This window comes from Opisthocomus hoazin, chromosome 4, assembly GCF_030867145.1.
Source record: "Opisthocomus hoazin isolate bOpiHoa1 chromosome 4, bOpiHoa1.hap1, whole genome shotgun sequence".
Taxonomy (NCBI): Eukaryota; Metazoa; Chordata; class Aves; order Opisthocomiformes; family Opisthocomidae; genus Opisthocomus; species Opisthocomus hoazin.
Genome location: NC_134417.1, coordinates 67,779,472 through 67,791,136, shown reverse-complemented (window position 1 = coordinate 67,791,136; position 11,665 = coordinate 67,779,472). Strand labels below are relative to the sequence as shown.

Sequence of the window (11,665 nt, the reverse complement as noted above, 5' to 3'; positions counted from 1 at the left end):
TTTTCTCAGGACCGTACAGAAAGTCTCTGGCAAGGACATGACCCAAATGTAGGTCTGCTGAGTCCATGCAGTCTGGTGTCTTAATACGTTTTTTTTACTTGATTTTAATAGATATTTCTGTGACCTTCAATGCTATTGTGCTGCTAGCTCATAGCTGGGCTTGTCATAGACTTCAGGAAATATCTAATGGTGTGCGGGTTATCTGACTAACAGCACCAGTTGTTTGGTATTCATTTGTATCTGATTATCTTAAAAGAAGACATTCCAATGGTTTTAAAATGAGTCCAACTTTTCTTTAATTGCAAAAATAGAAGCCTCTCACAAAGCCAAAATTTCCTGAATGCTCAGTTCTACACCAAAGAAATTTCACATGAAACACTCCCCGTGCAACAAACAAAATAAACCAAGAGAGGGCAACTGACTGGCACCCAGCTCATCATGGACCCTGCCAGGCATCACCCCATCTGAGGGGTGTACCTGAAAATTTCCCGGATATCTGAAACCCCACTCTGGGGCTCCATCTTTCTGTATCTGCTGCAACAGGAAATGTCAGAACAAGGTTTAACTTCTGCTTGTTAACTTGTTTCCTCAAACATTGCTCTCTAGGCAATTTCCCCAGTTCTCTGAGGGCAGCAGCCCCCACATTTGCAGCCTCTGTGAGGGATGTAGGTGTTGCAGGGGCAGTACCGAGCATCCTGTCTCTGATCCATCTCTAGCCCTTGAAGTTGATAAAATGGGAACTGTAAAGGGTAGAATCCTGGTTTCCATAGAACTCAAGCAGCTGATGCTTTTGATTTCAGTAAGGTCAAGATTTCACTCACGTAAGTCAATATTTCTTTGCAAGAATGTTTTCTACATGCGGTGAATTATTTACAGCAAGGTTCAGCTTACGTACAGCACACAATGCAACAGAACAATCGGTTTACAATCAGAAATTTACACCTCCTGGTATAGCAAATTATCAGAGTATTTTTACGGCATAAAACCACATTACGCAGTAAATGCTAAAGTAGACAATGAATTTCCTGGCTTATATAAAAACAAAGGGATAATTCAATTAGAACTGTGTTTTAATTCATACCAGCCATAAACAATGAACTTGTGGCTTATAGACTGTGCCTCAGATTCGCCAGCATGGGAAGTCTTGCTACATTTTCAAGCCTTTTCAATTTTGTGAACCATGCATTTCAAGCATAATCCAATAAAACCTGATTGCGTAAAAATTTCCTGTCATGAACATGCAGTAATATTTCATCTCCATATGAATTAAAAAAAAAAAAGGAAAACTTTATATATACACAGGGAATCGCTTAAAATATGTCCAGATTTTATTGTATCTGTTTTGATTCCTGAAGGTCTATTGCTAATTTACAAAGATGGTATATGCAAACCATAAAATATATTTATTACGCTTCTTTGTCCTGATTGTATTAATTTCTCTTGCATTATTGGTAACTGATACAACATTCCCCACTCAAGACAGTTAGTACTCGAAGACTTTTGTTCATGATATCCTGATATACAAGAAAAATTGACATGAAGTTACCCCTACATGGCCTATATCTAGAAAAGAGAAACATGTTCTGGTCCTTTTTTGGCAATTTCCCAAGCTTTACAAGTCATGACAAACTGTTCACCACGTATGTGGCAGTACCTGTGCAGGTGATGGCACATCTGGAGTGACCTCTTGTCCTTCCACATCCTTACTAACTCTGACTTCCCAAGGAGTCTCTCATCAGGAAGAAATTTTACAACAGGGGAATAAAATGAAAAACCCTTGCCCTTCCTGCTTTCTAAAATGAAGGCTGCAGAATAGATGGTAACTACTTTGTGTTGGACATATAATTCTCGAGAAGGCTCTGAATTGCTGCCAGCTCAAAGCTACAGCCTCTGCAGAGGGCCACCTCCCTTCAGCTGCTGGAGAGCCAATAGCGAGTGTGAGGGCTTACACAGACAATAAAAGGGCTCGTAAAATAAAGAAGTCTGTAGTACAGTGCAATTCAATACGCAAAGCCTTTTCTTCAGCTATTTCCTGTTCATTGGTTTTGGGCCTGAACTTGATAAACCTGCCCACACAGTCTGCAGCAAGCAGAATATGAGCTCTGGCTGTTTGCAGAGCAAGACTCATTACAGGCAGCTATTCTATGTAGCTTTCATCCCTGTGGAAGCTGATACTGGTGATGCTGTCTCTGAATGGGAGATATGGCCACTTTCTTCATGGACCTTATTTCACAGATTGTTTAAATAGTGCAGAACTCCCTCCTAAGCCCTTCTCAGAAGGAATGTTAATTGTGATGGTATTTATCCATAACGGGTTTATTCATTAAAAACATGCACGTGTGCGCACGCACACACACACACTGGGAGAAGTTCATCCCCTGCAACAGTTATTGGGAAGAGCCATACATGTCCTTGCGTACCAGTCACCTCCCGGGAGCACTTATCTGTGCTAGATACTGGTGATCAGCCTTGTGCTGCCATCTGCACTGAGTGATGTAGGCCTTACTTGTTCAAAACGAAAGAGTCATCAGTCTGTATGTGGCATAACAAGGATGAATTGGGATCTTTCCTGTTAAATATGAAGGTGAGACTGCATTTCACCTACCATTTGCAGTGTTTGCTAGATATCTATATAACCTCTAAAATCAGTGAGGAGAAAATCCTCCCCTTAGCTACACTGCTGAAGTCAGTGAGAATTACTGCTATGTTACACATGGTACAGTGAAATAAGAGGTTTTCCACATGAAGGAACTGTCCAATCTCAGGTCAGTCTTATCCACAACAGCGGGTCTTATGCTGGTGATATAAATGTGGTTACCTGTTGGAGAGCAGACATGCAGCTGGGAAAGAGATTATTTCTGCTCACCTCCCTGTCAGCCCATTTCATTTGTTCAGCATTGTTTTAGCAAGCTGAGAAACACAGTGTAGCCAACATCTTTTGTCCCAGCCATTCCCATCATGAACCCATCTGGTGCGGGAACAGGCAGATGGGTGACCCTGATTGCCTGTGCTCCATACGGGGTCCCCAGAAAGCATTAAGGTAGTTAAGAGAGGCTACGTACCTTCACTGCCCCACAGCTTCTCCCACTCACGACTTACATTTGTGCATTTTGGGAGGACTATGGGTCACTCTCTACCTAAACACAGTTCTTGTAATTATTCATTGTATATATATTTATGTGTATAATTTTTATATATATATATGTATTTATGCTACGTAGAATTTCCAAACGTTTGCTTTTTTGTGCCTTTTATCTAACATTCAGCTTCTCAAGAGCTTTCTAGATTTGGGTTTTTTTTAGATGACAGCATTACATTCTGTCAAAAAGAGAAAGGTAAAGTTATTCTGCTTCTAAAGATACTTGATCTATGTTCCCAAACTTCTATCTCTAATTTAGTTTTAAATCTACACCTATCATTTCCATAATTTTAGTTGTTCTTTTTAACAAAATAGTGGGTCAAGCACCTGAATTCTGTGAACTGGTTTGGATTAAAATGCACACTTTCCAGTATGACTTGTGGCGAGTACTTTCTAGATCAACTGCAAGTCAACGTAAGGTGCAAACTACAAAAGAAAAATGTTCCTTCTGAAAATGCGTAGGATGCACTGACTGGAGAGTAAACATTTTGTCTTGGCAGTACTGTGGTAGAGAGAAATGCAGGGCAGATGAGGGAAGAAGCTGTAACCACCTGACCATGTTTATGTAAGCGAACATCTCCAGCGCTTGGGAATGGAATGGCTGCGTCGAGTCACACTGCTGCACATCACCCGTCAAATGAAGTAACCTCCTCTGGTCACTTCTCAAAGTTGCATTTGCTTGCAGTGAAACAAAAAGAACCAGATTCTTAAAATCAGTGCAGACATCTGATGTCCTTTACAAATTGACTGAAGATCGCTGTTTTTTTATTTTTTTTAAAGATAGGCTCACGAGACCCTGAAATCCAATTATGAACAAAATCTCAAATGGCATATAATGAGAGTTAAGTACCTTCCTGCCCCAGCAGGGCACAGTGCCCATCTCTGCTGCTATAAAATCACAGAAAGTAAGTCTTGACAGGAGTCTGACAGGTCATCTAAATGGTCCCTCTGCCATCGCAGATGAGCAAGTCCTAAATCATCCCTAACACTGCCTGTGCTGATTTGTGTTTCATGAGACTCATATTGAACGCCCTGGTTAGTCATCTTACCACGACGTGTTCTTCTTCTGCAGCAGTGTGACATGCTCAGTAATGATCAGTTTCTCACCACTTAATTTTACTGGTTAAACCAGCTGTCCTTTATTAGGCTTGAGAGGAACATATTGATCTATAATTGAGATGCTGAGAAATACTTTCTTTTAGTTTCTCGATGATGTTCTGAGTACTCAGTAAACGGGTGCTTAAAAGTAAATTTGTGATTCATCTGCAAGTACCTGCAAAATGATGTGCTGCACAGAATCATCTGCAGGTCATGAAGAGGATACTTTGAACTTCAACCTTACAGGTGCCTTAGTTACTACAATTGCCACAGAACTACAAGGGTCAAAGCAGCATAACTCTGGCACCATCCTAAACCTCAGGGCTGGCCAGGGACATTAATTTCACTAGATAGTTGACTAAGGACCTGATCATGTTCTTCTTCCCGAGGTGGTATTTCAAGCTGGAGGTCTGACTTTTCCTCAGCACTGGCTGGTGATATTGACATTGGCTGTGTAGGATTCACACTTCCATTTTGCCAAGTCCCTCTGAAGCGGCTGCTCGTGGAGCAAATACAATGGTACATTGCAAAGACCCAGCTGCCCCAGGAACTCAAAATTCCCAGTTTGCCGCTACCATTAACTGCAAAGTTTCTTTTTTGTTGTTTTGGTTTCTTTAGCATGTGGCTAGCACTGGCGCCAAACTGCACACGGTTGGGCTCAGGTCTTCTACACTACCAGAGGGCAGAGAGAGCATGCTCACACACTGCAGAGCCTCACTGGCTTGGGATTGACTACTGTTTCAATGCAAAAGACTTCTGAGTTACAAATGCTCATATTTTTGAGCTGTAATCAAATAACTATACATATTTATCTTCATGAAGACACATCTGACTTAAAATTCCAAGCACTGGAAATGCAGAGACCTTCATATCGTTAGCATTTAGGACCTGCATCTTTGAAAAACGGCTCAGATCTTGTTTCTTAAAGTTGGCAAAAGATGGAGGATGATCCGAGAAAAGAGGACAGAAATTCACCACATTTGTGTGGTTGGTTTTATCCTAAAACAAAGTTATTTTCCAAATTATAAACACATGAGCACTTTGTAATAGTAATACTGGCAGACGTTTAATTAAGGTAGCATTATTGCTAAGAATTTTAATACAGAGAAAATTGTCTGTTCTACCTTTGTTGCTGTTTTATTTCAGCTAAACTGTATTTATTAAGTAAATCAAATAAAAACCAAGTCTTACTTTCGGCACCCCATGCCACAACAAGTCTTTTAATTTGCGCTGCCTTTCTGTACCTAGCAAAGAACAACAACCAGCACCTACCTGATAGATTTGGTTGCTCAGACAAAGCAACCACATAAACCCTTCTGCCAGAGCAAATGTTCATTAAACTGGGTTTTCATGTGTTGGGTGTGGTGTTTGAGAGGAAACAGATACCGCAGAGGTGATTAATGTAAGGTTACTTTCCTCTTAAAATACACCTTGAATCCACTGATTCAAGTGTCAAAAGTGTTAACTCCTTTTCTACTTTTTGATACACTGATACATTAATTATGTTTTTCTGCTGTTCCTGTGAAATGTATTAAGAGACAAAACACCCTACTGCCAAGACATTGTAATTATTGAGGTCATATCAGTATTCCCAATATTACTGTCACTAGTGTACAGCACTATTTTTAAAGCAGAGAAGCGAAATTTACCTTATGTGTGCAATGACAACATTTCCAACCATCCTGAGATGAAGAAAAATAGCATTTTCCATTGGAAAATATTTTGATTAGAAATTGCTCAGTAAGTACCTTTAGAACACAGCCTTTCCTGCAAACCCAAGGGTGATGCCAATCCCAAAAGTCAGTATGCATGTTAGGCCGAATTTTTGGTGGCTGCAAATCATCACCCCTCCACTGAAACCAAAGCTGCCATAAAGACCAACATAACCACAGTGTTTCCATCGTCTGAAGCTCAAACTGAGATCCTAAACCACAGATCCTGAACTTGGCTCTTCACAGCATTCTACTGAACAGAGAAAGAAAATATCATTAGTGAAGAAAAAAAACAACCACTATAATGACAAAACATTTCCATTTTGTACATCCACGTGAACATAACAGACTGTGAAACAACTTGCACATACATGTTGTAAACATATACATTATTAAACCAAACTTGTTCATTATTAACCTCTCTGTATTACTCACACTTCTTTTAGAATCAGCCCATTTGTATCTTTAGAAACTAGGAATGCCTTCTGGAGCACTCCTGGGAAGTGCAGTGTGCCCCAAAGCTATTCAGGAATACAGCCTCCATAGCAGAGCCAATTTGTTGTCTTTAATGACTAAATTCTAAACTTCCCATTGTTCACCGGTAAAAGTTGAAATAGCAATACGCAAAATACTGTTGTCTGAAAAAATAACTGTCTCCATATTCCTTGAAGTCTGAAAAATAGGTATGTGGCTTGGACAAATACATGATTGTATTTTCTTGTAAATGTTCCACTGGATTAATCATGTGATGATCTGCTCCGTTGGTGGAGAGTTAGTTCTTCTTCCCTGGCTCCTCTCTCTCGTTCTACACTCGCAGTGCCGGCAGCTCAGTCCTCACGCTGGGGAGGAAGCTTCAGAGGTGCACAGTGGCTGTGTGTGTGTGCTGGTGGCACAAATGGAGCAAACCCCTTCCCTGCAAGGTATTGCCTCATGTGCGGATAGTGGGAATTCGATCCCCTCTTGTAGTGCTGAGCTTACACCCATCCCTCACGAACTCATTCTTGGAAGGGACTTTTCCACGGAGAAGGTGACTCGTGTAGGTAGACATGTACAGCGACCATCCATTTAAAATTTATGAATGAAGGGTAAAACTCAGGGCCTAGCTGTGTCAGTGAAGGAAACACTGACCCTGGCTGAACACAACATTTAAAAATGGTTTCAAATTGCTAAGGATGAAATTGTCTCCTGTTTCCGAGGTCTATGTGAAACTGCATTGCATAGTCATTCCTGAACACTGAAGAGAATTGTTCAGCACTCATCTTAGTCAACAGGGATTTGTCTGCTTATTTCAATAGAATCTGAAATAGATTACCAAGATTTACAACAGGACTAGCTTAGGATCTCTTTCTATGGGACTCTAAATTGTGTTTTACCTTGTGGCACATAGCCTGTCCTGAAGTCCTTCCTCAACACACCTGCAGGGTTAGGGCCTCTGTCTTTAACCTCCAAAGCTAACTCAAAAGAATTGACATTTATCTCAAGTGCTTATTTCAGTTTTTCTCCATTACTATCTGACAAGATCTGGATTTAAGACTATTATAACCCATGATATTTTAAGTACCTTATGCAGTTCTAAGAAGAAAAATCATTATGGATGGAAATGCAGCAAGCAAATGAAGGAAAGGAAGAAATTTTACACCAGCAGCAGAAGTCCCACATGACTGCAGTATAAAGGATGGCATTCTGTCTCTCCTCATTCACCTGCCACATAGGACCATTTTTTTACAACTCCTGGATCAGGGCTGGTATTTAGACATTTGAGATGAGCAGGTGTCACCACTGGCACTTGCAGCTGCCTCCTCTGACTATGTCTTCCTGCTTGGGCTGGGGTGGAAGCATCAGATGCCAGTGGATTAGCAGGGAAAACAAAGACGGACTGATAGCTTTCCAGCTTCCCTCAAAGTTAAAGACTGTGATGAATATCTTGAAGTTGCTAGCGTTTGAAATATCCCATGTACATCTCAGCCAAAGGCAAAGGAGTGGGAATCTGTAGAACAGTTTTTCAGAGAGATGCAAGAAGGAATGACATTATATTCATTAGATATTTTATGCATAAAACTCCATAGGAGTCACAGCCCTGTAAAAACTTCCTTGGCACTGGTCTTGCTGCTTGCAGACTCTTTACAATTGGCTTCATGTGGGAAATTAATCTGTTTTATTTCTTTTGTGATTTGCAGAACTTTTGCAGCAACAGTACTGTAAATCCTAACTGCAAATCAGCTTCTCCCTGACCTGATTTCTGCCTCAGTAATCACATAGAGACTCTAATGATGCTTTGAAAGTGTGATAAAAGGTGCTTATTACTCACAAAACTGTACATTCATCATGTTTTCCTGATGACAGACTGACATATGAAATTGTCACCTTCAAAATTAGGGACTTGGAACAGCAATCAGATTCTAAAAATAGATACTTCCTGTGCTAAGACATTAGTTTATCATTTCTTACCTGGGATTCTTTACTGCCTGTTAGAGATTGATTATAAAGACTGATTATAGAATAGAATAAAATCATAGAACTAGAACTTAGATTCAGCTGTGTAAACACAGCTGTGTTAAGATACCATACAATGTGTATGTGTGCAATTGGGATAGAAATTAATTGTATGGATTGTATCAAACAGAATTCACAAAAGAAGCCGAGACGACCCTGAAACCAAGCAAGGCCTGAAACCAGCGAGGGAGAATTCTATGAAGACAGAAGAGTAGAAATAAATGATGTACTTAAAGGAACGGAACGGTTGCTTAGAAACTTATGAAGATTCTAGACTTGATGTAGTCGCTTTAATAAATGTATATAAACTGGTCTAGCAAGTTAAGCTTTGCCACTCACTGAGGTGATGGCCCAATTCTGAGATGTGAATAAAGCAATACCTAGTGCAACCCACTCGTGTGAGGATAAAATTTTTAACACTGCCATGATCATAATTTATAACAAACATTCGTCTAGCATTCACCTCAGAATGGCTATTAAAAAAAATCATCATTTCCAAACTAATTTCACAGTTTCTTCAGAGTGAAAGAATTGTGCCTTCATGCTGAGTTTCTGGGCAGAGTAATAGGGTGACTATTTTTCCTATAAACAAGTATTCTTGAACTACCAATACTGTTAGACAAAAACTATTTTAAGATGCCTTTAGGACTTGTTTGAGGCAGCCTAAAGAACTGACTTGTTCTCTGAGGGTGTTTCAGATCTTGGCATGCAATTGGTATTTCACCTTCATTTTTTTTATGCACCTGATAATGGGATGGTAATATTTCAGGGGATCCTTTGGAGATCATTGAGATTCTTTTTCTGTTCATCTGTTTGATTTGTCTTGCAATGTGCAAAATCTTTTAAGCAGTCACCAAGCTCTTTAAAATGGGCAAATTAAGGGACTCCAAGCCAGTTACATCTTGTGAAAGTTGATAGTTCAAAATCTAGTGTTAGAGAAAAGTATTGAAAGCAAAAAGTGCTGGAATTTTCCAATTGCAAGTTACTGGCTTTTTCTTTCCTATTTGCTATTGGCTACCTGGCACTGTTACTACTGTTGGATGGTCACTTCATACGGCTGGTATCAGGACATGTGGAGATGACATAGCCTGGTGGGCAGGTCCATGTTCATTCCCTGCTGCAGCACACAGGAGGAAATGCTGTTCCCAACGCTGCGTCAGTGTCCCTCCATGCTATCGCGGTCAGAGGCTGATGTTGTTTGAATATGATGTGTCCTTTCACCTGGTCTTGCCCTCTCCCACAGTGGCTTGGATTTCGAAACTCCCACCCTTCTCCCCACTTTGTTCACAAGCAGAGTGTGAAATGATATGTTCGCAATGGCTGGTGCTGAGCTAGGCAGATGTCTCTCCAGATTTTAATGCAACGAGCTCAGAGTCCTCTATGTATCTTCCATTTAACTGTTCATTGTTGGAATCATGATGGTACAGGTAAATGGGGACCTCTGTGATTGATGTTGCAGTGTAGGAGGTAGATCGTGTGGAACAATGGTCTCGGCGCCTCTGGCCCCATTGGGTTTTGTACTGTGTCCATTGTCTCTTCAAAGCTCCTTGTACCTGTTACAGAAACATGTAGTTAGAGTGAGGCATAATCCAAACCCCTATAATTCTAGATATTTCAAAATATGCTGAAGAAAATAAAAAAGGAAAGGAAAGGAAGAGAAAAGAAAAGAAAAGAAAAGAAAAGAAAAGAAAAGAAAAGAAAAGAAAAGAAAAGAAAAGAAAAGAAAAGAAAAGAAAAGAAAAGAAAAGAAAAGAAAAGAAAAGAAAAGAAAAGAAAAGAAAAGAAAAGAAAAGAAAAGAAAAGAAAAGAAAAGAAAAGAAAAGAAAAAACAAAGCTCCAGGTCTAATTCCATCAGGTTCATTCTGCCTCCCTCCTATCCTCTGCTCACAGCTCCAGAAGCAGAAGCAGTTGCTCAGCTCTCGGCCTTAACTCCCTCCTGGCCTACCCTATGGCAGCAATTGGAGTTTTTGCAGTTGTTGCTGCTTATGAAGAGCAGGTATGGTTTAGCCATTCCCCTAAGAGGTAAATGTGGAACAGATAGCTGCACAGGAACACAGTACGATGCTGTGGTAGAAAAGAGAAGAGGAAGGAGGGATGGGGATTTAAAACCCATCTGATGCCACAGATGGATCCTTGCCCTTGGAATGGCTGATGTGTTGTGATCCCTGAAGAAACTTCACCTTGAGCAAAACTGGCCATGACTGGCAAAGTGCAAGTACACTTCAAGAGCTTGCCAGGACTAATTTTGTAGAGAGATTCTGTGAAGGCAAAAAATCAGCATTGATGATAGTCCTCTGCGTAGCAGAGAATTTCAACCATTGGACATTCATCTTCTAGGAGTAAAATACTTTATTCAACATTCACATTAAGAAATATGTTATGTATGGCACTAGGATATGACTTGAGCTATTGAGTCCTGCCAGGGAATAAGTAGCCCTTCTCCAGTTGCATGTTCAGGCATGCTGGTACTTGCTAGCTCCTTTCCAAAGCAGGGAGTGGGCAAACCCTCGCTCTGTTCCTTCAGCTCAGCTACTCCAGCTAGAAAAATGTGGGAATAGGAGCAGTTTGCCGTAATAACTTGCTGTAAATGACCACCTCTCCAGGTGAAGGCAGGTGCAGGTGAGGCACTGGGATGACAGGAGTGTCCTGGAGTTTCCATGTTCCTGCTGAGGCAGATGTTGTATGTCATCAGCGATCTGGACGTCCACAAATCCATGGGCCCCGATGGAATGCACCCACGAGTGCTGAGGGAGCTGGCGGATGTCATTGCTGAGCCACTCTCCATCATCTTTGAGAGGTCCAGGAGGACAGGAGAGGTGCCCGAGGACTGGAGAAAGGCCAGTGTCACTCCAATCTTCAAAAAGGGCAAGAAGGAGGACCCAGGAACTACAGGCCGGTCAGCCTCACCTCCATCCCGGGAAAGGTGATGGAGCAGCTTATCCTGGAGGCCATCATCAAGCAAGTGGAAGAAAAGAAGGTTATCAGGAGTAGTCAGCATGGATTCACCAAGGGGAAATCATGTCTGACCAATCTAATAGCTTTCTACAATGACATGACTGGCTGGGTAGACGAAGGGAGAGCCGTGGATGTTGTCTACCTCGACTTCAGCAAGACTTTCAACACAGTCTCCCATGATATCCTCCTAGGGAAGCTCAGGAAGTGTGGGCTGGATGAGTGGTCAGTGAAGTGGATTGAGAACTGGCTGAATGGCAGAGCTCAGAGG

General features: G+C 41.1%; 1 protein-coding gene across 2 annotated transcripts in view; it reads right to left on the bottom strand.

Annotated features, from left to right (window-relative positions):
- Window positions 1–321: 321 nt before the first annotated feature.
- Window positions 322–11,665, bottom strand: part of CALCR (calcitonin receptor) — a 195,248-nt gene continuing 183,904 nt past the window's right edge. For both annotated transcript variants that reach the window (XM_075419331.1, XM_075419329.1), the window contains exon 13: window positions 322–9,995. In XM_075419331.1, the coding sequence (XP_075275446.1) occupies window positions 9,774–9,995 (222 nt within the window). In that variant the 3' untranslated portion in view covers window positions 322–9,773. The remainder of the gene's footprint in view (window positions 9,996–11,665) is intronic.